At 45.7% G+C, this 24,579-nt stretch overlaps 2 protein-coding genes across 3 annotated transcripts in view; one reads left to right on the top strand and one right to left on the bottom strand.

Moving 5' to 3' along the window:
* KCNG2 (potassium voltage-gated channel modifier subfamily G member 2) overlaps positions 1 to 17,467 on the top strand; it is a 52,584-nt gene extending 35,117 nt beyond the window's left edge. The window contains exon 3 of the mRNA XM_050971615.1: positions 15,907 to 17,467. Coding sequence (XP_050827572.1) covers positions 15,907 to 16,701 — 795 coding nt within the window. The 3' untranslated portion in view covers positions 16,702 to 17,467. The remainder of the gene's footprint in view (positions 1 to 15,906) is intronic.
* Positions 17,468 to 21,812: 4,345 nt separating this feature from the next.
* SLC66A2 (solute carrier family 66 member 2) overlaps positions 21,813 to 24,579 on the bottom strand; it is a 65,858-nt gene continuing 63,091 nt past the window's right edge. For both annotated transcript variants that reach the window (XM_030229546.2, XM_030229554.2), the window contains one exon: positions 21,813 to 24,579. In XM_030229546.2, coding sequence (XP_030085406.1) covers positions 24,372 to 24,579 — 208 coding nt within the window. In that variant the 3' untranslated portion in view covers positions 21,813 to 24,371.

Genomic DNA, 24,579 nt, shown 5'->3' with positions numbered 1-24,579 from the left:
CACACTGTAAAACAGGAGAAGCAGATCAGAGAGCTCGTTCTTCACCGCATTTCGAAACATGTTGGGAAAAGCTCGCCTAATTAGAGATGGTGTGATAGGAAGTTACAGTTCAATAACCTTCAGCTGAAGAGCATTACAACAAAGAGACTTATAAATAATGAAGTTAATAATAGCTCGTAAAGAAGCCAAAACTATTTAACCTTCTAAGCTCAATTTACACACTGTGCTTCTGCTTCCATATTGTTGAGGATGGGGAATAGGTAAATTGTGAATGTGCATTTTAAACAATCTTGTGACTAAAGGTTTCATTTCACAAAGGTACACACAAAAGTAATCTCAGACAAGGTTAAGAGAGTCTGGTATAATGATTCTCAGTAGCTTTTCACAGACAAACTGTTCTGTAAGAGGCTGGATGAGCAGACATTGAGGCTGACTGAAAACTCTCGATGGCCATGCCCTGAGCATGGTGGTCAGTGACACAGAGCCCAGCTGGAGGCCAGTAACTAACAGTGTGCCCTGGGGGTCTGTTCTGGCTCCAGTCCTGTTAGGCTTCTAAATCAGTGGCCTGGAGGGTGAAGCAGAGTGTCCCTGCAGGGAGTTTGCTGTTGGCACAAACTTTGGGCACATTGTGGCCAGACAGCTGTGCTGCAGCCCTGAACAGCCTCGGCAGGTTGGGGAGACAGGCTCAGGAAGGGTGTGCACCTCAGCAAGAGGAAACATAGAGTCCTGCATCCCTGGAGAGGGACAGCCCCACACAGCAGTACATGCTGGGGATGCCCAGAGGGGAAGGAGGTTGGTAGAGCAGGACCTGGGGATCCTGGTGGACAGGAGGTTGGCCATAAGCCAGCACTGTGCCCTCACTGCAAAGACAGGCTCTGGTATCCTGGGCTGCATCAGGCAAAGTGCTGCCAGCACATCGAGGGAGGAGGTTCTTCCCCTCAGCTCAGCACTGGGGAGGCCACTCTTGGAGCCATGTCCAGTGCTGGGCTCCTCAGTGCAAGAGAGATACAAACATGCTGGACAAAGTCCAGTGGTGCTTGCTATCCTAAGATGGCACTCTGCTTGAGACTCTGGAATTACTGGCATCATTGTTATGACTTTATCTGTTTTCTGGCTGTTCAGTTGTTGCTCTGCTTGTGATATTGAGACCTTGATTTTAACTTAGAGCCACATGTGATGCACACATGGTTTGTTTTCATGAATGAAAGTATTAATAAAACTGCAACTTGTGTTTTATATTCATTGTGAAATAAACTGTTCAAGAAATTACAGCACAGTCAACAAAAAGCATGTATTAAAAAAATATTTCCCTGCTGGTGTTACAGATAACTATTAATAGTGTGTAGGCACTGAGGGTGACTTTTTATAAAAAGCATCCTGAGGATACTTTTTCCTAACTAATTTCCCTAGGGATCTTCTGAGAATTTGTTATACCACTCCCAGCTCTGCTGTTGAAATGCAAAAATTATAAACTGTAACAGTATCACCAGCTTTGGCATCTGAACTGATGTACTGTGCTTGTACCCTATATTGCTAATTTGCATTTTGTGTCTGCTCCAGACTCCTCAGGCCACAGCTGACTGGAGGCCAGGGAAAGACCAAATGACTCAGTAGCAATGGTCACCTGCCTTTTCTACGTCATGCACGTGGAAGTTCCTGTAGGCACATGAGATTCATATTCAATTTAACATTCACATGTCCTTGCTTAAGGGGTGTAGGACTCAGAGCACTGCAGAGCTCTATTTTAACTAGAACTAAGGTGTTTCTTATTTTTTTTCCTTTCATAAGCCAAAGTAGGTTTTATCCTCAGATAGTTCTTAAATGAAACTGGTAACACACACTTTAAATTACAAGCTTTGAGAGCATCCTTTGCTCACAGTTTAAGTTATCAGCAATAAGCAAATGTTTGCTTTCTTCTTGAAGTTCTCAACTGGCCTCATGTAATTCCATCACCTGTTTTGTGTAATCTTGCCTTTAGGTTGGGAATGCTTTGGGACAGAATATCTTAAACACAATGTCTGTGGTCATCATAACATGAGAAATAAAATTACATCTGCCTGCTGTTCAGGTACCTTCCTCATGCCTCACCTGCAAGACATGTTTCTAGGCAAGGAAATTCTTTTTTGCAAGTGAGACCAACTTAGTTGATGGTGAATCCAAACTGAGGAGTAACTACAAAGTTCTCAAGTCTGAGTCATGCTAGCGTGGTCTCCCAACTCCTTTCTGATGGTCAGAGGCATTTGCTAGGCAAGTTGTCCTTCTGAGAGATCAGGTTTGTCTGAAAGCAGTGGGAAGTGATGGGGTTTGGTTTTAATAAGTGATGCTGCTTCTGTGTGTCACACAGACAGTGCTAAAATCACAGAGCTGAGAACGTCCGCACTACTCGATCTAAACCTTAAATGTCAAGTTCTGTGGGGCTTTCTGCATCTTTTCTCTGACTCCCATGGAGTTTATAAGTGTGAGAACAGTGGCAAAATGTTCTTTACAAATATCCAGAAGTGGTGATCATGTCCTTTGATCATTTTCCTGGGAAATGTCTGTCAGGCATCTGAAAGACACAGCCCCTGATGTTAAAGAACACATTTCTTTGGTTTTGCTTTGTGGATCCGAATCTCAATCCCTCCTTTCCTGCTGTCCGAATCCAGCTGTTATATGGAGCATATCTGGGTATCAGTTTAGTTTGCTGAGTTCAGGATTGCTGTATTCACACCCTGAGGAGACACTTTGGGTACTGGGAGTCCCCAGCATCACTGCTGTACATCTCACTGCTCTCTGCACCAGCTCTGCCAGCCACTGCCCGGCACCCCTGCTGCCTGCAAAACCCCTGGTCAAATAGCACACCATGTGCCAGCTGTGCCAACTCTTTTACAAGACAGTCCTTCCTCTTTGCAGGGCTGCCTTAAGCTGCTAATGAATAGGAAACATTTGTAGGAATGATTGGTTGTTCTTGCTATTGGTTGTGTGGACAGAGTGCTGGGTAACAACTGGCTCTATTTAGTCACGACTACATTTGGAGAGTTCTCACCATTTCTTCTCCCCGGCTTGCTTGCTCTTCCTGGGAAAAAAAGTTGTTTTCTACAGTTGTCCCACCCCTGGAAGAAAAACCAAAAATCCAGCCTTCCTGCTTCATTGAAGCTCTCTAAACTTTGGCAGACATACCTGGTTGTTCCATCATGGCAGCAGCTTCAAGAGCAGATAAAGGAGCCACGGTCCCAGTAAGAAAATCACTCTCCGCTGGATCGGGCGGATCAGGAGGAATGTTGCATTTTCTTTCTGTGAGAATTGCCCTCAGGTTGAGGGTGGGGACACAGCACTGTGTGGCAGGTTTACACAGATTCCCTTAGGAAGCCTGCAGACCTTCTGCTCAAAATTCCCCCTCTCAGCAAAGTCATCCCCTGAGCTCTCCGTGCCTGGCTCTTCCCCACCGTGGCTCTCATGGCAGTGCCTGCTGTTGGGTTGTTTCCCCAGATAAAGAGAGAAATCCTTATGGGTTAAGGAGCTGCCCTGGAAGATTTTGAGGACAGTAGGTCACAATATAGACTTTGGGAGCCACCTGAGATTCTCTGCAGTGTTTTAGGCTTTGAAGTAAAAAAATTGAGTGTTTCTCTGCGCTGCTTGGGAACAAGGCAGGAGTTGGCTAAGATAAAATTCCTTTTGACTTGATAATAACTTTATTCTGGGCCAATGAACTCTTTCAGTCTGCAGGATATCTTCTCATGAATAAATAGCAAGCTTGGGTCTTCTTTTAAATATTATATAAACATGCTGCAATGTAACATTAGTGATAAATAATTAAACAGCTAAAACTATTTCATAAAAGCATTGGTAACTTTGTCACACTGTTAACTGGTTTATATTTGGTGCAGGGTGGCTCACCCAGCAAAATATGCTCCATGTTTGATTTCTTTTAATATCTCTCTGGTTCCACCCCCATAAGTATCTATCCCTACCAGTGAGTTTATTCTCCAGACTTCCAGGTAAACCATCCAGGGAATCTCAGAAGATATCTCACAATAATAGCCACTTGGCCTTCAGACATGTTTGTAAAATTGCTACAGTTACTCATCACAGCCTAATATCCTGGGGGCACAGCACAGCTCCTGTACTCCATAGACTGCTCCACTGCCTTTTGCAGGAGAGCTTGGGCACTGTGGGCTTATTGAGTACTGTCCCAGTGTTCTGAAAGAGAGAACTCTTTCATTTATTTGAAATGAAAATATAATCTGGAAAATTCATTTCAGAACTCCAGGATAGGTTGCTATCAATTCTGGAGGTTTGGAATGAAAGCAAGCAGGCAGATTTACATTTGGCTGCACCTCATATAGCTATGCTGAGGTAATGAGCTGATTCATGTGTACCACACTTAGAAGAATTGCATTAAATCATTCAACATTATAAATGCTTACATTTTCATTGCCTAGAGTGGAGCAATGGAGATGAAACATAAAAGTTTTGAAACTGGGTTTTTTTTCAGTGTAGACATTTATATTCAAGACAAATTGAGTGGTATACAGATGGGGAAAAAAAATTGTAAGATTTTTTGCAGAAGTTTTAAAACAAAGGCTTGAGGAAGGACCAGGAGAAATCTATAAAGTTGTCAGGTTTTCTGATGGTAAGCATGATATTAGTTCCAAGTAAAAACATCAAAAACATGGTACTGAGTACAATCAGTCACATTTTGATTTAGTCTGTGTAGAACACCTCTCATTAATCAAAAAAAAATTTTTTTTGAAGTCCTAAAGTTTTCAGAAGAAAGTAACTTCTGATGTAGGTACTTCTGTAAGACATTTGAATTAGTGCCACACAATATTCTTCCTTAATAAAAAGGCATTTTTCAAAAATTAGCTTCATTACCATTAAAAAAAAAATTAGATCTCATAATAGTAGAAAACCAATATAAGACATCAAGTGAGGCTTGAGATACTGTGTCCAGATTGATATCCCTTTAGCAGGCAAATGGAAAAAAAGTTTTTAAAATGGTTTAAAATCTCCAAGTTCTGCTTTATAGTGAGACACTAGAAGTGCTTTTAATGCAGTGGGAATCATAATAAGAGAACGTCTGTGGGCAACAGTGAGCTGAAATAACTGAAAGCTGCAGCTGGACAAACTCATGCTCTGAATTAAAGTGTGCTACAGTGTGGGTAATTAACAATGGAAATAATTTCTTTAGACATGCCTGTGTGCATCTCACAGAGTTTTTAAATTCACTCTGTCAGTCCTTCTAAACGTTATAACTCAGCTCAGCTGAAGCCATGCATATGATTCATGAGCCACTTGGCAAGATCCTCTGCTCCACAGAGGATCAGCTCAAGAGCCTCTTCTACCCTTCCAGGGTGGTGAGCCACTGCCATCCTGTCCCTGACTCCTGCTGCTGCAGGAGGTGCCAGCAAGGATGCTGTACATCTTCTCCCTGTCTGGGGCTTCCTTGGCCCTTGTGAATATTCAGACCTGAAGGCATCAGTAAGATGAAATGAGCAGTGACAGATCATAATTGTGATTAAAGGCAAGGGCAGCCAGAAAAAGCTCAGAAGCCTGGAAGCTCAAATCAGAGAGGCGTGGCAAGAGTCTGGTCCCATGAAGGCAGCATCCTAACCCAGGTGTCTTCTCCAGCGCTGACTGGGTTTGTAGGGGGTGCCACAGGGGCTGGGACATGCTACTGGTGGGGCTTAGCCACAGCCAGAACAGGCTGTTCACCAGGACCTGTGCCAGCCCACCCCTCTGGCTGTTCGCTGACTCCACCTTCACCCTTCCATAAGTCACACAAACAACCCCTTTCCCTTGCCCCAGCTCATTTCCTGAGCCTGGATTCAAACAGGAGATACAGAGAATAGTGTGAAGGTCCCAGGCATCCAATGTATCCTGAGCTGTGCTGGAAACTTGGCACCTGGGACACTGGGTAGAGATGATGACAAGAGAATTTGCAGCACTCTCCCAAAAAGTCCCTGCTCCGACTGTGAGCGGACACTGCAGAGATTTTCTCCCAGTCTGCAGCTCGTTGCCTTCACACACAGAAGAAATGTTGGGTGTATTGAGGTAAGCTCTTGTGTGCTGCACTGCTGTCACAGAAAACCCTGTTTTTACTGTTGCCTTGGGCAGAAGGAGAACATGGAAGTGTGTGTGGTGTCACCGTGGCCACATCCACCTGGTAAAAACCCACGGCATCCTAGAGCATTTCTGTGCCAGGGCACTGCGGGAGCTCCCTGCCAGCTGTGCCTGAGCTGCTACCAGCAGGAAGGCAAAGCATCCCACTGGCAACACAGGCAAATCCTTCCCTTGCTCTCAGATAAGAGGATAAAGGGAGACTGAGTGGGGAGAGATACAGGTTTGGAAAAAAATGTCAAAGGAAAACAGTAAGCTTGACTCTGTCCTCCTTTCCTCCAAGGAAAAAAACAGACACCCCCAGATCTTAGAGTGGGTTACAGGGCTGCAGGAACCAGCAAAATAAATATGGGTCAGTAAAACAGAACTAGCAGTGAGTGGGAGGCAGGAGGAGAAGAGCTTCAAAAATGATTGAAAGAAGTGAGAAATTGGGGTAAATAAGAGGGAAAACGCACATTAAAATTATATTAAGAATCAGTTGATCTTTTAATATAATTAATAAATGAGAGAGAGAGAACAAGATTCCTTTTTTAGTGTGAGGCAAGCTTGAGGAGGAGAAGATGGAAATAGGATGCTGGCTTTAGGAAGACCATGGGAAGACTTTAGAAGTGTATATCTGTGAGCACAGCCAGGTGCCGCCACATCTCCTTTTCCCAGGTGTTGGGTAGGTGTGAAAGCCTTGGGAATGCCACTGCTTTGTCACACAGCCCTGTCCCTTTTGGGCTGGTTCTTTTGGAGGGGTGTGCAGGTTTTCCCATTCCCTGGAACTGTTCAAACTGCACCCAAGTGCCCTTGGCAAGAACTCAGTCCTGCTCTGGTTCTGCAGTTTGATGCTGGTTTGGTTTATAGCCCTCATCTTTATTTCTGCAGTCTTGCCCTGTCTGTGAGGACCAGGTGTGCTGCAAGTGCCAAGTACCACTGAGCTGCAAGCTTTTCCAAGTGCCAACTGAGTCTGCCTTGTTTTCAGAGCACTAGGATAGGAAATACAGAAATCAGATTTGCTAAGCTGCAGTGTAACTGGGCTTCTTCATATGAAAGCTCAGGCTCAAGCATTTGCTTAGATTTGCAGATACTGTTTTTTTTAAAAAAAAAAATTGTAAACTTCCAGGGCTCTGATGCCTCTATCAGAGCAAGAAAATAGAGGGGGCTGAGGAGGAAGATTTCTATTTATGTAAAATTAGGGGAAGACGGGGACACTTGTCAGTAAGGACACTCCTGGTGCTTCATTATTCTCTTGGGGATTTTTTACTTCCAATTTCAGTGAAAGAAATGAGCCAAACCCAAAAAAAGCATTCTGGAAATCTGGAAATAGAAAATTCCAAGGTAATTTTAGTCAGAAATACTGAGAACATTGGTGTTTCTAAATGGAAGCTGTTCTTTGGAGGACACCTTGGCTTGGTGAAATCATCATTCTTTTTCCTGCCTTCCCGCCTCTGTCGGTGGCAGTGGCTGATGAGCAAATCCTCCGTGCTGAGCTGCCCCCTGAGGCCAGGCTGGGCAGCTTGGGCTTGGTCCAAGCACAGTGGGATGTGCAGGAATCCTGGGCACACCTGGACCCCTCTGTCACCCACGGGTGTTTCCCACAGAGGGCTCAGCTGCAGGGCAAAGACAAGCCAGCCACATGGGCTGTGGTCTGTGAAATCCTGCCTCGAATGCCATGGCAGTTGATGAGTTTCAAATATAATACCTTGTTCTCCTGGACCTGTGTCTTCTTGGGTAGCTATTTGTCTTCAGACAGTGTCCAAATGGCACTGAATGGTTGCAGAATTGCCAAAGCAGACCCCAGGCACAGTAGTAGTGTTTTGATTTAGAATGTTTGTTCAAGCAAATGGCAGTAAATCTATTCTTGTACATATAGGTTGTAATTTTCTAAATATTAGTAATAGCCTGCTTGTGTCTCACACTCATGCACAGAAGAAAGCTGTGCACCAGCCAGGTGGGGGTCTCAGACCCTGAAGGCCCCAGACTCCAGCATCACCAAGAGATCATTTCCTCTGCCAGCTGAACCTTATGGGCAGGCAGGACTTGGAGGGGTCCTCTGGGGTGAGCACAGACCCCTGTTCTCATGGGAACTGCATCACACCCCCAACCTTCCAAACTGAGAAGCTTCATCTTAAAAGTCTCTCATCCTCTCTATTCTTGCAGGAAGTCTTTTTTGCGACCTCTTGTGTCTTCTGGAGTCCAGGCACTGAAAGCTGGTGTAGTTATTTCTTCTCTGGCCAGCACTCTCCTGTCAATTAGTGAGGAGTTCCCTTTGAAGGTAGCCAGCACAGACTGGTCATGTAAGGGTTTCCTTCACCCTCCTACCTGCCCTGCTGGTTGCAGTCATTCAGCTGATGGTGCTGCCCTTCCAGCCACTCCTGGACCACATCTGCAGAAAATGTTACCCAGGGTGTATTGCTCCTCCTTATGCTATAGTACAGCCCCTCACTCCTGGTGTGTGCCGTGATCAGAGTGGGAGATAGGAGCACCTGGCTGCTGGAGCTCACCCTGGTTCCTTAAGCTGCTCCCAGCCACAGTCACAGAGTCTGAGGAGCTTTAAGGGAGTGGATGTCTTGACACTTCCCCCAGCCTCTCTGGATGAGGTGCTGGGCTTGTTCCTGATAGACATCTGAAAATCAGGCAACTTGACAGTTTCACAGATATTTCATGGTCTGTTTTATTCTTTCTGTGTTTCCTGCTTCTTGCAGAGTTTAGGTTTTGGTTGCTTTCCATAAAGTAGAGCCAGATAGCATTTTTTTCCCTCTAACAAATACTGTTGCTTTTGGAGAAGTGTGTGCTAAAAAGGGGCACAGGCATGAGGAGAGCTAGTTCAGAAGAAGGTATTAATTGGAGGGCATTTTGTGCATCTGTAGTACAACTCACCTGCTTTCCATTCTTCTCAACAACAGCTCTACTGGGGCAAAAAGAGGCAGGATAGTGGACCAAAGAATATATCTGCATGTGTCAGGGGCAGTACATGAAGGAGGCAGGGAAGTGGAAGAAAGCCTTAGGATCACAGTAAGTCTTGGCTGGTAGGTAGGCAATTGAATCCCTTGTGTCTTCCTCCACCATTCAGATGTATATGCCAAATCCATGCAGTCAGCTGTCAAGACATCTGTAGCATTTCCAGGGAAAAAGGTGTCACTTAAACAGGTCTCAAAGCTCAGCATTTATATGGCTTAGGAACCTGAGGCCAACTTATAGTGTCTAATTCTGGTTGTACAGTTTGGGGCTGAGATTCCCCAAAGAATCAGCTGTGTGTGGATTGGGCAGAGTAACCCAAGGAAGCACAGCTGGTTCCCTCTGCAGCCTCCTGGATCAGGAGTGCCATCCTGATGTGTCTCCTGTCTCTGTAGGCTGTAAGGGTAGTCTTAGGTGAAGTCTTCACGTGGTCTTCTCCTCCCTCCCATTGACTCCCAGCCCTTTTCTGGGATTTCCATGAGCACAGCCATCTGGCTTTACAGTTACAGCTCAGAGCAGCAACTTGAGACAACTAAAAGGCACCTGCAGGTATCTCAGGAACCCCTTGGCCAAGTGACTGCAGGTGAATAGCACAGCATGCAATTCCACAGGCTGATTAGACTCTGGCTGGGTATGTTAGCACAGCCTGCATTACCTTCCAACTTGGAATCTCCCTTGTTCCTCTCGGTGTTCTGTGTTTATTTGCAGCTTCACTGGCAGGATAAAAACAGCAGGCTGAGGGGTTTTGAGAAGTGGTGATCTGGGGCTGTGCTGTCTCAGGATCAAGGGAAATGCAGAAGAGCAAGCAGGTGTAGCTCCTGCCCACCTCCTTGCCCTTTCTCCTCAACAAAGACAGGCTGTGTAAGAGCTGTCTTGTGTCCGTAGCAGGGCTGCACAAAGGTGGCAGCAGCCCTCCCCTCGGAAGGCACGGGTCACCTTCGCTGGCAGCTGGGCTGAAGATGAAGGACAAACGAAGCTCGAGTTACAGATCAAAGTGTGGACAGCAAGAAGCAGAGGGCTCTCACATGGCCCTTTGGTGACTTTAAAAACAGGAATTGTCACTTTGACCTCATAGCCAGCCAGCTTTGAGGACAGGCTGTGCAGTTATCTGAATCATCTTTGCTCGGGAGCGCAAGGGAATATTCGGAGCAGGCTGACTGCGAGTTCAGCCTGACCCCAGCGCTGAGTTACAATCACCGTGCCTGTGGGTGGTCAGAGCCAGGGAGCTGCCTCTGCCCCAGGGAAGGGTGGCATGCTGTCCTTCCGAGGTCGGGCACATCGCAGGAGTCCTGCACTTATCCCTGCTGGGAAAATTGTCTGGATGCTTTCACCAGAAAATCACTTTTCATCAGAAAATTGCCTTTCATCAGAAAGTGCCAGCGTGAGCAATACCTTAGAGTTTCGTTGGTGAGCAGTGTTTCTGGGAATGTTGCTCTTTTGTTGGAATTTTTTCTCAAGGAAGGCTTCTTCATTTTACAATGACAAGAGAGAGCAAATGATCCAGCAGCCGGTGCTCCAGGCGCTCCCACGCACTGGGACAGAGCCAGATGCAAGCTTCCACCCTGCTCTCACAGGAGCAGGAGCTGGGTCTCTCCAAAGCCCAGCAAAGGCTCCGAGTGTTGGGCTGCTGAATAATTGGTAGTGGAGGAGTGTCTGTCCTCTGGGTCACCCTGCAGATGTTCATTGAAACCGGCGGCTCAGCCTCCCGCCCAAATCCAAGGGGAGCACCCTAAGCCTCGGGACTGGGGACTGTAGGCAGACTTGTCAGCAGCCTCAGGGCTCCAGGTCTCTTCGTCTGCAGGACTCTTAACACTGATGCATCTCAGCATCTCTCTGATGCTGAGATCTCAGTTGCAGCAGAATTTCAAGTCCCACACTGTTGTGAGAAAAGAGTTTGATCTGATGTGCACAGAGAAAGACTTGAAACGTGTGACCCGAAAGGCTCAAGGGACAAGCGGACGTGTACAAAAATATCATTTTAGAAACATCATGATTTCCAAGCTTGTGTAAGTACTTTTGTATGCAATGCCTCTCATGTTGGGGTTTCTTTTTTCTTAGCATATAGATTTGACAGTAAGGGAGATCTCCCATAGGGTCAAAATGGGCAGCATTGAAGCTTCTTCCTTCAAAGTGCTGTGGAGCTGCTGACCTCACAATAAAGTGCATGGAAAGCAACAGAGGAACTGGAGCAGTTAAAGGTGATCTGGCTTTTGACATCTTGTAATGCAGAGGGATTAGAAGATGGTGTCAAAGCCTGCAAGAATCTAAGGAAGAGTCACAATTTCTTTTCAGGAGACCAGAGGACAAAGGCAGGGCTGAGAAGTCACACAACACACAGCAGAGTATTTTTCTGGGGCTCAGTACAGGGTTCAGCACAAGTGAAACAGACCCTGCAAGCCAAACTAAAATGCTTCTGAAATATGTCTGCCACTTTTAGACAGGCCATACAGAACAATGAATACAGATGGATTTGAACTCCAGTGGCACCAATTTTACTTTTTGTAATTTTTCTTTTGCAAAAGGAACTTTTGGCAAAGAAAACGCATCTCCAGAAGAAAGAAGCCGTGGTTGGCTTTTTGACAGCAAATTTCTATAGATCCTAATGAAGGAGACTCACTTTAATTTGACTGCACAGAATTACTCACTGATGTCTTTCCTACTTTCTTTCCTTGTACCCTGTGTTGATATTAGTATATAGCCCCCAAATTCTGTGCAACTGCAGATAATTTCCCATACTCAAAAAAATTTCTGCACGAAAAAGAAACCCAAACTACTCATGGTTTGAAAGAAACAAATGTACACAGATAAATAAATATACACACTTTATGAAAAATGAAATTTTCCCTGTGGCTCAATTTTATCAATCTAAATATGAAAAAGTAGTGATAAAACTGTATCCATTAGACTACAGGGTGAAGAAATTTCGTTACTTGGCATGAAGGAGAGCTGTTTTGCTTATAAAAAGTTAAAAGCAGTGTGTAGTTGTTAATGGACATGGTTATGGCCACAAGCTGGTATAGCTTGATCTTTTTTGAGAGCATACAGATTTGATGAAGACCTTTTTTGGACAGCATGCCCTATTCTGTTAGGACTTGTTTTTCTTGTGTTCCAATGGCTGATTAATTCCTGATTTATTTTTTTTTTCCATCTGTGTGTGTGCCTTTCTGAGAATTTTTGCTTTGTTTTCTTGAACGGAAAAACCTCAAAAGCCCAAACAGAATTACAGCATCCATTTGGACTGGAACACATAGTTGGTTTAGAAAGCAAAAATTGCCTTTTTTTTCTTTCTTAACCAGTGCGTAGTCAAGCAGGAAAAAAAAAACAAAACCAGCGAGGAAAAGCAGCTGCAACTGAAAGAAATGAAGTGCAAAGAGTATGAAATACAATTTTGAGTTGCTGTTTTTAATAACACGTGAGGATAATAATAGGACACACCTAGATGATGTTGAAACATGGTCCTAGGGATAGGAAGACAGTAGAAAAAAGAGACCTCTGGCAGGTTGATTGACACACAGATCTGTTTTCTAAAAGTGTGTTCAGACCCTCTTAGGACAGCCTTTGGACAGAGCCTGGCTTGCTCAGATTGTGCTAGGTTAATAAGGATACTGAGCAAGTTGCTGGAGATAATTATGCATTTGCTGGAAGGGGGGATTGTTTCATCCTGTTGAAGTGAACTCTGTGTAGTCAAACATTATCACTCCACTGTACTGAAAGGAAACATTTCGACTTTCATATTATTTGTCAGCTGTGGAGAGTGGGAAGAGTAGAAAAAAGCCAGGGCCCAGCCTCAGCTCTGGATGGAGGAAATTTCAGCTCCTTGTTATCTTGATGGGCAAAGATGCAGCTTGGTTCTGCAGTGCTGGATTATCTGAGCTCCAGATTCCACCGAGCTTCTTGAGCTTGGCTGAGCAAAGGTTGCCAGGCCACTCCTGCTCTTGTGTTTGGGGTGTAGTTCTGTAGGAAGACTGAAGACATAAATAGCAATGTTTTGGGTCTGTGAACCTGCACAGGATAAACATGTCAGAGTGTGGGAGAGCAGACAGTGTCTTCCAAAAGTCATCTTCCTTGGTAGCCCATTCATGAGGAGCAATCTTCACTCCTTTTTTCTCCTACACCAAAACACACAAAAAAGCACTTCTGCAGTCTCCTTTCCAAATGCAGCTAATAGAAATTGCTGGGGGAATTAGGTGCCAAATTAGCTATTAATCACCTGAGTGACTTTGTCGGTTTATTTTAAGGCTAAATTCCCCATAGGCTTCACTGACTTTCCCAAAACTTTTAGTGGCACAAAAAGTCTATATATGTGCATCAGAATCCAGAACACTTCCTGCCAGACAGGGCTCTTAAGGCAAGGTGCTTCCAAGATTCCATAGGTGGTGGTCCAAGTAATGGTGCACCTGTCAGAGAAAGCAAATTTGCACTTTTGGGTATTCATCTTGTCATTGCTGCTGCTTTGCTCAAGCCATAAGCTCTTCTTCTCTGGGTTGTCATCCTAACACCACAACCTGATCCTCTAGAGCACCTGCAACGATAGGATGAAGAGCTGCAAATCACCTCCAGCAACTGCCCTTAGGTGTGAGATCAAGCATATCCTGATGAGAAATTCCCAGGCAGCAGAGTTCTGGGACAATATTGGTCTGAGGGCTGGTTTCTGGATCAAAAGGAGAGAAGTTACAGTGGTGCAGGCAGAGTCCTTCCACTGACTTTGTGAGCTTTGTCGCTGGCTCACAGAGCCAGATTTGTGTTGTGGTGTGAAAGCATCTTGATTCTGTATTTGAGAGAAGAGCCTGACAGCATAATTATGCTGTGATAGGAGGAAAGCTCCTAGAAACAAAATCTTACATCCTATGTATTATGCTTGTGACAAAAATACTTACTTATGACCAAATTAGTTTGGTGAGGCAGATATAAATTAAGCTCCTTCTAGTGTTCACACATATCACAAATCAGAATTTAAAGAGAGGCTATCTGAGCTACTATACTGGTAAAACAAGATTATCATTCCTCCCTGCAATATGCTTAAAATCTTGACAGTAATTTCAATGGGACAAGTAATTTGTCTCTCCATATCAGCATGACCCCCAGGGAAACAGTGGGAGGTACATCGTGTGCCAATTGAAAGTGGAATACAAAAAATCCATAAACACAAGGCATCACAGCTTTTTGTTGTGGTTACTGCAAGGACCATAAATCCTGGCTCTGAGGATTCCTTTTCACATCTGTTTTTCTTGTTGACATCTCATTAGTTATTGTCTCAATCTCTTCTTAAGTGTAAGATGTGCAGGGTGCCTCAGCATTTTGGTTGTCATACTGAGGGAACCCAAGGCTTTGCATTCCATGTGATACTGTGTGCTCTCAATGTGCTCTCACTGCTGGCCCTGCAACAGCCCTTGAAACATATCCAGTCCCTCCACATTTTGGGGAAGGCTGCAGTTAGCAAAGAGGGCAAAAGCCTCATCAGTCTTTTGCTGGCTGCTTTCTTTCCAAACAGGGAAAAAGCCTGTGGACACACACTTCAGGAGAGATGAAGTTAGGATGTGGGGCTGTGCATTAAAATTTTCCTTGACTCTCTGGAGCAGAAGATTCCAGTAGCTATGTGGGCAGAACTGCTAATAGATGTGCCAGGTTCTCAGCTACTCCAGTGGTGAAATGGGAACCAGCTTGACACAGCTTCGCCATTCTCAGCTGGTGTTTGATTGCTGTGATTTGGCATAAGCAAGTAAAACAAGGTTGGGCATTGGGACTAATACCTGTTGCATCCAGTGGGAGTCACACACCCCACTAGCATGGATTGACTCCTCACAACAAAGTGTTTCACAAACTGTTCAGGCTAGCACGCTGAGTAAATATACGCTCCCCCTAATAAGTATACACTTGCCTTCCACACAAAGCCCCCAGAGCATTCACACTTTTTTACAGGCATTTACAGAGGAAACAGCACTAGCCCTATAATTGTCCACATAAAAATCTGTTTATTTAGAGAAGCTGTTTATTATTCAGCCGGAGGTACCGAGGGTGATATAGCAGAGAATTGCCACAGTATTAACAACCAAGGAGTGGCCATCACCAGCATTATTGTTTATTGCCTTTCCAGTGCACTGAGGCTTGTGTACAAGCATTGTAACTAAAGAGCCAAAGCTCTCTTTATTTGTACCAAGTGAGCCTGCAGGGAAGAGCAGGGGAAGAAAGCTTGGGGAAGGCATTGTGGTCACTAGTTGTTACAGGTGCAGTAATTAAAAACACTTACCTCTCCATAACCCACTCTATCTTGTGGGTTTTTTTTCTTTTAGAAATGCCTACATTTCTCAGTACTTTATACAAGCATTTGACTGTAGGGGTAGTGTGCTAATAAATGTTCACTGGAATATAAAATATGTACTGTATTTAGTGAATAATAGATTATAGATAACTCCAAGCATATCACATAAAATGCTGTAGGTGTTTATAAGCCATTAGTAAGCAATTTATTATTGATGAGGAAGGGAAGGAAGGATAACATATTTATTACAACCCATGAATCCTGTGTTAATCCTTTTTAAAAGATGTTAAAGTCTTGGTTAGAAATGAAGTGCGAGCCACTGGCCTTTTAGCAGTAGGCTCTCTGGCCAACAGCTGATAAGATCACTCCAAAGCTGTCTTGGCAGCTTTGGGATGCTCCAGAGCATTGTTGACCTGTCCTGTAGCCAAACACGTAGCCTCTGGTTTTAGTACTTCTCAGCAGCCATGATTTTGCTTTGGTACATCCCAATTTGTATCAATTTCACGTGGTGCTTTCCTTTAAGAACTGACACTCTCTTAGTTTCACTCTCTGGCTAAATCTGTTTCTTCCCTCTTTTATGTGTTTCCCGCTCCTCCTCTCCCCAGGGTGAATGCTCACAGAAGTGCTACGACATCTTTGTGCTGGAGACGGTGTGCGTGGCATGGTTTTCCTTTGAGTTCCTGCTGCGATCCATCCAGGCAGAAAACAAGTGTGCTTTCCTGAAAACCCCGCTCAACATCATCGACATCCTGGCCATCCTGCCTTTCTACATCTCCCTCATTGTGGACGTGGTTTCCACAAAGAACAGCAGCAAGCCCGGCGGGGGAGCCGGGAACAAGTACCTGGAGCGCGTGGGGCTGGTGCTGCGCTTCCTGCGGGCGCTGCGCATCCTGTACGTGATGCGGCTGGCGCGGCACTCGCTGGGGCTGCAGACGCTGGGGCTCACCGTGCGCCGCTGCACCCGCGAGTTCGGGCTGCTCCTGCTCTTCCTCTGCGTCGCCATGGCCCTCTTCTCGCCGCTGGTCTACTTGGCTGAGAGCGAACTGGGAGCCAAGCAGGAGTTCACCAGCGTTCCCACCAGCTACTGGTGGGCCGTGATCTCCATGACAACTGTTGGCTACGGGGACATGGTGCCTCGTAGCATCCCTGGACAGGTGGTAGCCCTGAGCAGCATCTTGAGTGGGATTTTGCTGATGGCTTTCCCAGTCACATCCATCTTTCATACCTTTTCCCGTTCCTACAGTGAGCTGAAGGAGCAGCAGCAGCGAGTAGCCAGCAGGCAGGTGCGGCAGCGGCACGAGAACACCGAGCTCCTGGGTGGTGACAGTACATGGGGGCTCAGTGCCACATTCCCACCAGGTGCTGGTGAGCAGGAGGGTCTGACCTCAGTGGACCAGTAAGCCAAGAGAAGTTCTTGACCCTGAACAGCTGAGGACGTACGTTGGCAGCCCAAGAAGCAGTGGACAAGGGAGGTCAGTTCTGCAAGAAGAATGCCATGAACTGCATAAATGAGGGGCAGACACACACAGGGTTTCTCTAAAGACCAACTTCTGATCTTAAGGGACCTCTGAAAAGTACCCCTACAAATTCTACCTAGTACAGCTCTGCTCCATTGCTTTTCTTAGGGCTTTTCTATTGAGCAAGTATTTTTGGTGTGCCCAAGGAGCAGCCACTGAACATAGCCAGCCAGCAGAATGTAATGTGAAGCACAGCCCGTGCCAGGTGCCATGTGGCAGAGCAACCAGTGTGCCACCTCCTCTGTGCCCTGCTCGGTGGCATCCCTGCGTGAGGGGCTGAGCAAGGGGCTCCCCGTGCCCCACAGCACGTTGGTTTGGCAGCACCACTAAGGAACACAAACCTCAGACAAGCCAAGGGGCGAGGGCAAGAGAAGGGCAGAAGCATTCCTTCAGCTTTGCCAGGGGCTTGCTTTTGTCTTCTACAGATGAAGCAGCACAGCCAGAGCGCTGGCAGCGCTGCCAGCTATGAATTGTGTGAGCACAGTTTGCATTATTTAGTAGAGATGCATATTTACCATCCTAAGCTTTATATGTTAGTCCCATGACAGAAATATACATACAAAAAATCTTCCTGACTGTGGTACTGAATGTTAACTTGGTTATTTTTCCTTTGCTAACAGTCAAATATTAAAGATACCATTACAAATGATGATGTTTCTCCACTTTCTGTTAACTATTTCCATCTCTCGTTTATTGAGAAATGTGTTTAACAGGCAACTGAACCAATCTGAGCTACATGTAGCTCAAGAAGGGGAGGGTAACGGTGAACCAGCAGTGACTCCCAGCTCTGCACAGTCTTTCTCAGTGGTGATGGCCGCACTGAGTGCAGTTGTGTGCAAGCAGGAGTAGGGGAGCAGTACAAGCCCAGTGAAGCCAGTGAGACACCGTCAGTGGGGCTCTGGCCCAAGCTGCAGTGCAGCAGCTGTGCTCTGCCTTAGGAGTAGCCTTTTGGTTTTGTCCTCCTACTAAGAAAAAGACAATCCTGTCATTAGAACAAGTGTTCTGGCTTTTCTTCTTGATTCTCTAAGGATTTAAGTCATTTTAAAGGGAAAATAAATCATATGGTGGCATCTGCATGTTTGCTTATTGATGCCAGCCCCATGCATGAGCTTTCCAGCCCCCACCCTGGCAGAGCTGTGTAGCTGCTCCAAGTCAGGATGCTGTGTGGGTCTTTCAGTGCTACTACAGGTGGGATGTGGTCAGGGAATGGAGGGAGATGGAGCCCCACAGTCTCTTGTACCTACACTCCTATTTGTACTAAAGCCATGCAGTGTCACCCTCCATATTCTCCACCCACCAGGAAGGGAACAAAACCTGATGTATTAAAGATGGGATTTGTCTAAGCTGTTGTTTGGGGTTTTTTTTTTGCCTCAACATATGTTATAAAACTAATCCTACATTAGCAAACTCTCATATTAAGCCATTCCTTATAGGAATGAAGCAAGGGAAATGGAAAAGTTACACTTTATTTTAATAAAAATATAAAGCTTTGTTGCTGATTCTTTGTGTCTGATATTTTGGGTGGGGAGGGAGGTGGTGTTTTGCTGTGCTGATGTGAAGTAACTCCTGTTACTTGCTGCTGACCACTGCAGGAGATGGAGGCAGCAAAACGGAGCCCCCCTACTCTGCAGGATGCACCTGGGTCAGCAAAGCCCCAGCTGTGTTGAATTGCAGGCAAACCAAACACAGGGGCCCACACCAGGGTTCTGCCCATCCCTCATAGCCCAGCAGCACCGGGAACACATCTGCTCCTCGTGCTAGAGAGGAGGGCCAAGGGCTGGTGCCTGGTGCCTGGTGCCTGGGCTGACTCAGACTCCTGGCAAAGCAATGCCAGCACTGGGTTGCTGTGACTCATGAAAGATTTTAATTTTATTGGGTTTTTTTATTCCCGGTGCAGACATTTCTTTCATTAAGGATTATTAAGGTCTGACATCAGGGATCCAGCTTTGGAGCCAGCTGACTGCAAACCAGCAAAGGGAGCAGTGTGGCCTGGTGCTGAGGAACAGCACTGCATCTTCTGGTGGCATTTAGAGGCTCAGTCTTAAGGTGGCACCCAACAGACTCACTAGGTGGACTCACAAGTTCACTCCTCGTGGTGATTTGGCTCATGCACACCAGGTGTGTTTCATGTTCCATCTCCAGGTGAATGAAGCAACCATGGCTAGTGCACATGGAAGGTGCAGAATGCATCTCCTCGAGGTGGTGAAGCCCAAAAACTGCAGGCACCCTTACCTTAGTACTAGAAAAGCCACACTGGAGTAGACATCCTTGCAGAATGCAGAGTTTCACACTTGTAGTGCTAGCAAATAACCATGAATTAATGCAGCTTTTGGCTTTGCAGCATAAAAAAAAAACAGTGCTGGGACAGCAAACTGCAGCTCAGCAGCTGTGTAGAAAAACAGACTGATGACACACACCATATTGCTGCTGTTCTCCATCAAGTTGCTATTGTCCTACAATAGTGAGATCTTTGTATTTTTCAAAAGGCACATAATTAATTCCAGCATGCACAGAGTTTTAATAAAGTGACAAAACCCACTCATTGTCTCCTAGTCAAAGCCTGGCTTTTAATAAAGTTTCATTTTATCTTATTGGGATGACAGATGAGGAAACAAATATAAACCAGGAACCTTTTAAACAAATTATTTTTGGAAGCTATATAAAGTTGTGATGCACACACACTGCCAGACACAAAAGACACTCGGAGGAGAATAAATTTCACCCAGGGCAGCTGTTGTTATGGGTGATGCTTATTGCTTTTGATCAGCTGCTGGAGAATGTTGGTTTTGTTGTGCATAGTGGTTGGGGTTTTTTGACACAGATGATTTTAAGGCCATTTATCTCTAACTATAATAAATGCCACACTACTGTCTGCAGGCACACCAGTGCCACCAGGTAGTTATACTTGTTTCTTCGAACAACCAAGTGCTTCGCAATTGTAGCACACTAGTTTTGCCTCAAGGAAAAAGAAAAAAAGGAAAAAATATTTCTCTTTCTTATATGGGACAAAGACTCGAAATGTGAGCAAAGCCACCTCTCCTACCATGGTAGATGTCCACCTGCACATCCACCTTGGTGGCAGCATGCATGGATCTAGACCTACAAATTCTGGCAGCTGGCAACACCAATCATGAAAACCATAGCTTAGGAGAGTTAAGGATGTGTTAACTGGTAAAGGGATAGAGCTAAAGGGAATGGCACCAAGTCAAACACAACTTCAGCTCGTACAGCGCACATGCAGCCACTTCTACGGCACAGTTCAGGAAAAGCAGTAATGCAAAGAAAAATGTGATGCTGGTGTCATCTCCTCAACTGTGAGCCAGACAGAGGCTGCTGTCCCACACTGCTGAGGCCAGAACAGGCACAGGCTATGGCAGCCTCACAGCAGATGCTTCAGAGGGCAAAGCATCCTTGGCACCTACAAGCCACAGCTTAGAGGACTGTGCCTTGGCGTGGAAGAGGACAGAGGCAGGTAGAGAAATCCAGTGTGGTGCTGCTGGCCCATCTGTGGCTGAGTGAAGCCCCTCAGTCTCCCAACTAGCACCTACCAGAGCCAAGTGCACATAAGCCTGGACACAGAAGGGCAGGAGGGGGGTCTGAAATGCTGTGTTTGCTGTCAGTGCATTTCTAGATGCTGACAGCCACTTGGGACGGGCTGCTTTACAAGGCTGTTTACAGGAAGACCTGCCTGTGCCCCAGGGTGAACCTCACATTATGTTCTAGTCCCTGTCTTTTATTTATTGCTGTTGGCATAGTTATCCAAGAATTGTTTATTTATTGGCACACTGTTCACTCTCATACTGATATCTTCTTTCTTACAGAAAGCCTCCAACAAAGCTACAGTTGTCAGTCAGGTCCTTGAAACATGCTTGGCTCTCAAGCCTAAGGATCACAATCAGATTGGACAAACAGAACCTGTGGGCCCATTTTTGCTTAATACCCAGTACCAAATGTGAGCTTTATTGTAGCTCTTAGGTATGCTGGGCTGGTGCAGCACCCAGAGATGTTTCCTTTGGGGCCAGCCCCACCACTGGCTTCCCCACAGTGAATGCCAAAGCAGTGCCAGTAACACCAGCACTGTCTGGGGGAGAAGGTGCAGGTTTGACTGCTGTGAGAACTGCTTGGGTCTCCACTGCCAGCAGACTGCAAGAGAGCAGGCAGGGTTTACTCCCCACCCTCATATTCCTCCTCCTTTCCTGCCCATTTTGCTGATTTACCTACCTTTACCTGCATGTTTTGGTTTTCCTTCTACTTCCCTTCAGGAGTATCACCTTTCAAACCCTTCTTTGAGCAAGCTCAGTCTCCCCACATCTCCTCTCACCCTGTCCAACCCTCTCACCTACACCTCCAGCCCTCTCTCCTCCCCAGCTCCCCTTCTGCAGCTTCTGCAGCACTGCACACAGCAATAGCAAGCCAGCTCTCTATGCCAGAGCAGCCCAATCCTGGATCAGCAGCCTGGCAGGATCCAGGAGGTGCACAGCAGCTGCAAGGCTGCTCCTGACAGCCTTGGCTTGTTTTCCCATCCAGAATGAACTGGGAGGGTGGTCAAAACTTCTCTTGGGGCAGCAGCTGGCCATGAGATGACAGACTCAAGTGTCCTCACCTTCTGTGCAGAGGCTGCCAAGAGCACATCCCTCATCTGTATCCCATTTTCAACCTCACTCTGCAGCCTGCATGACACAGGGTCCCTTTAAAGCTATTTAATAATCTGTTAGTAATTTGGTTTTTACTGTGAGCATTGCAAACACAAGTTATGTGGTCTCCATGGTTAAATTTACCCTGGTATGTATGGAAGAGCAGGGAACAGAAATCCAGAATCCCTGCTGTGCATCATGACTTCAGGATAATTTCTGCCTTGTGCTTACTCACCCATCAGAAGGAAAAACCATGCTAGTTATTTGTATCAACAATGCTCCTGACAAGATGACTTATAACAAGAGTTAAGAAGCACACATTTTGTACCTGAACAAAACAAAGCAACACTGCAATTTATATATAATAGGTAATTTTTATTAAAAAAAAATTGCAACTGACAGAAAAAATAAAGTCCATGAAATGTGCCATACATTCAAAGAGATGTATTTAAAGTAAGCAATTTCTTATTCTCTGAGGTGATCATTGAAACAGATACTTCCTGACATTTAGAGAACAAAACAAAAGTTCTGTAACACTTTGTCTCTAAAGTACCTTGCAAGAAGTTCTAGAGTTCCTGGCCAAGAGTCCCACTTGCTAAATGCCACATGTAAAAGATGACACACATGGTTTCACTGGCTTCTCCTCCAGCATTTGCTGCTCTGGTGTAAATGAGACTGGTCCACAGAGCTCGCTGGTTTAGGTACTGATGACAGACTCAAGAATCCACCCAAGGAAGAATCCCAAAAGGAAAAAGCAGAAATTATTTTATCCTCAGTAATACCTGTAGTTCAAAGCCAAAGAGGTGGCCAAAAGTGTGCACTCTCAGTGAAGCTATAACATACAAAAGTATGTTTCTTATATGAACCATTAACTTCTTACATCCCTGTTTTGCAGAATATTAGAAAAAGACCACCAAATACAAAAATCTTACCATTACAAGTTATTAAAAAAACTCTTCAGACAATTAAAACACACAACAAAGTGTTTGTTTTCTAACAGTAGAAATACAATCCTCATTAAAGCAGCATACCGGAGAAGCCAGCTGTTACGTTTTCAATTAAAAAAGACAAAAGCCCAGATGTTCTTGAAGCACAACCAGAACACTGGAGAAAAGAGAGGAACAAAACATTCATAGTCTGCCATGCTGAGTACATTGTCTTTGTAAGGTCACTTCAGGCCTAGAAGAATATGGTATCGAACAAAGAGCATGGAGTCAGTGCCTGGGCACAGTGCGATTCCCCTCCACTGGACAGCCTGCCACCAATCCAGACTCAAATCGTGAGCTTCCCAAAGAAAGCACGGTAGGGAAAGTATCTGACTTGCACACTGAAGTTATCCAACCTCAGACTTGCTGCCACTGCTAAGAAAACAGAAGCTCTTGGGCTATTCTTAGAGAAAAAATTATTCTGAAAAATCTGTCCAACACCTTGCCTGTGGCCAGGCAGGACTCACCCAGCAGAGGGAGGAAGCCTCACAAAGGATGCAGCAGAGGCAGAGCTGTTCCTGGGACCAAGGGCATTGCTACGGCCTCCCCACATCACCTGGGGCAGTTTCATGACAGCAGTGTCACAACAGGAGCCCAGGGGCTTGGTCACAGTCCCCATGGGTCCCCACCACCAGCAGCTGCATGCCACAGACAGAGTATGGTGACCTATGCTGGCTAATGGCCTTTAGAGACAACATCTACATGAACTCTGCTCTTTCAGCTTTCTCAGTCCCTCTCAGTACAGCCTGCTAATTCTTCTAAAAGAAAAGAACCTGTTCTTTAAGAATCTAACAGTTCACAACAGTAAAAGGAAAACATGAACTCCTCCCTTGTTGGGCCATTGCAGGAAACACCCCAAAACATAACCTGGTTCTTGTTTGGCATTGAACAACATGAACACGAACCCCAGCCTCAACAAATCAAGCTGTCAGATGCTGGTCCTACTCCAGGGGATACAGCTTGTTCCCCCATCTCAAACTTTTTCATTTTTGAGCCAGTGAAAGCGGACCTGCTTCTATTTTTGCAGCTCAATCACATCTAGAAATACTTGCCTGGCAATACTGGCAATGCCCATCTGCTGGCCCCTTGGTTTGGGAAAGACAGCCTACAGCCCAGCTCTGTCCTGTGCACAGCTGCAGGGGCAGAACTGCTACCCAGGTGCAGGGCAGGCTATTTCCACACCCCACAGTTTCAAAGCATCAGTACCTAAGTTCCCAGAAGTCACCTGCTGGCTCCTCCTTTTGCCTGGATGCTTGGCTGGCTGTGCCAGCTCTAGACGTGACTCCAGCACCATCAGACCCCCTCCACCATCTCCTCCATGTGTCCTCCTGCAGCAGGGATGAACATCTGCTGACTCTTTAGCTTTACAGCATCTGTGGCCGGCTCATTTCTGGCTGCTCACCTCTTTGCAAGGCCTTCCACCCCCACCTTCTCTCACCAGACATCCTTATAGGGAAAGAGAAAGCTCCTGGATTTGCTCTTCAATACTGCTTCCTCCATCGTGGAGATACTGAATGCTAGTATATGCCACAAACTTCCTGCCAATATACAGACTTTGTATTATATAAATAGGTAGAAGTTTCAGACAAAATATCCTATAATTTCTGTGGTGTAACATTTTTAAATAGCATTAAAAACACAAACCATCCAGCCCTTGTGATTAAATATACAAACATTTGTGAATTAATAAGGCTCGTAGGTACATATGCAAAAATAAAGTGCCCCTCCCCCCACCAAGAAACAGTTCTGTACAGCTAAGTCTGAAAACAGAGCAAGTCATTTAACACAGAACCTCCCGAGCTGGACGTGCAGCCGTGTTTTCCATCCTTGTTCTCATTTCTGCTTTCAACTTGGCAACACAGGAGTATTTACAAGTGGAAGAAGAGATGCCATAGCTGACTCTGCTGACCTGCAACCTGCCCAGCCAGGTTCCTCACAGAGCCTTGGTGCTGGCTGGGTGTGCAGTGTGGGACACGGGCTTCTGAGGGTAGTGGCTGTACAAGTAAACCTGCAACAGGATAGCGATGTCCACAAATACCTGCAGGAGTCCACAGATGGAGAACTGGAAAGGGGCCTGATTCAGGATGAAGTAAACAGTCTTGAATGTGTCCCCACTGGTCCACATCAGCACCATCTTGATA

Source organism: Serinus canaria, chromosome 2 (assembly GCF_022539315.1).
Source record: "Serinus canaria isolate serCan28SL12 chromosome 2, serCan2020, whole genome shotgun sequence".
In the NCBI taxonomy this organism is placed as follows: domain Eukaryota; kingdom Metazoa; phylum Chordata; class Aves; order Passeriformes; family Fringillidae; genus Serinus; species Serinus canaria.
This window is presented reverse-complemented; position numbering and strand designations above follow the sequence as displayed.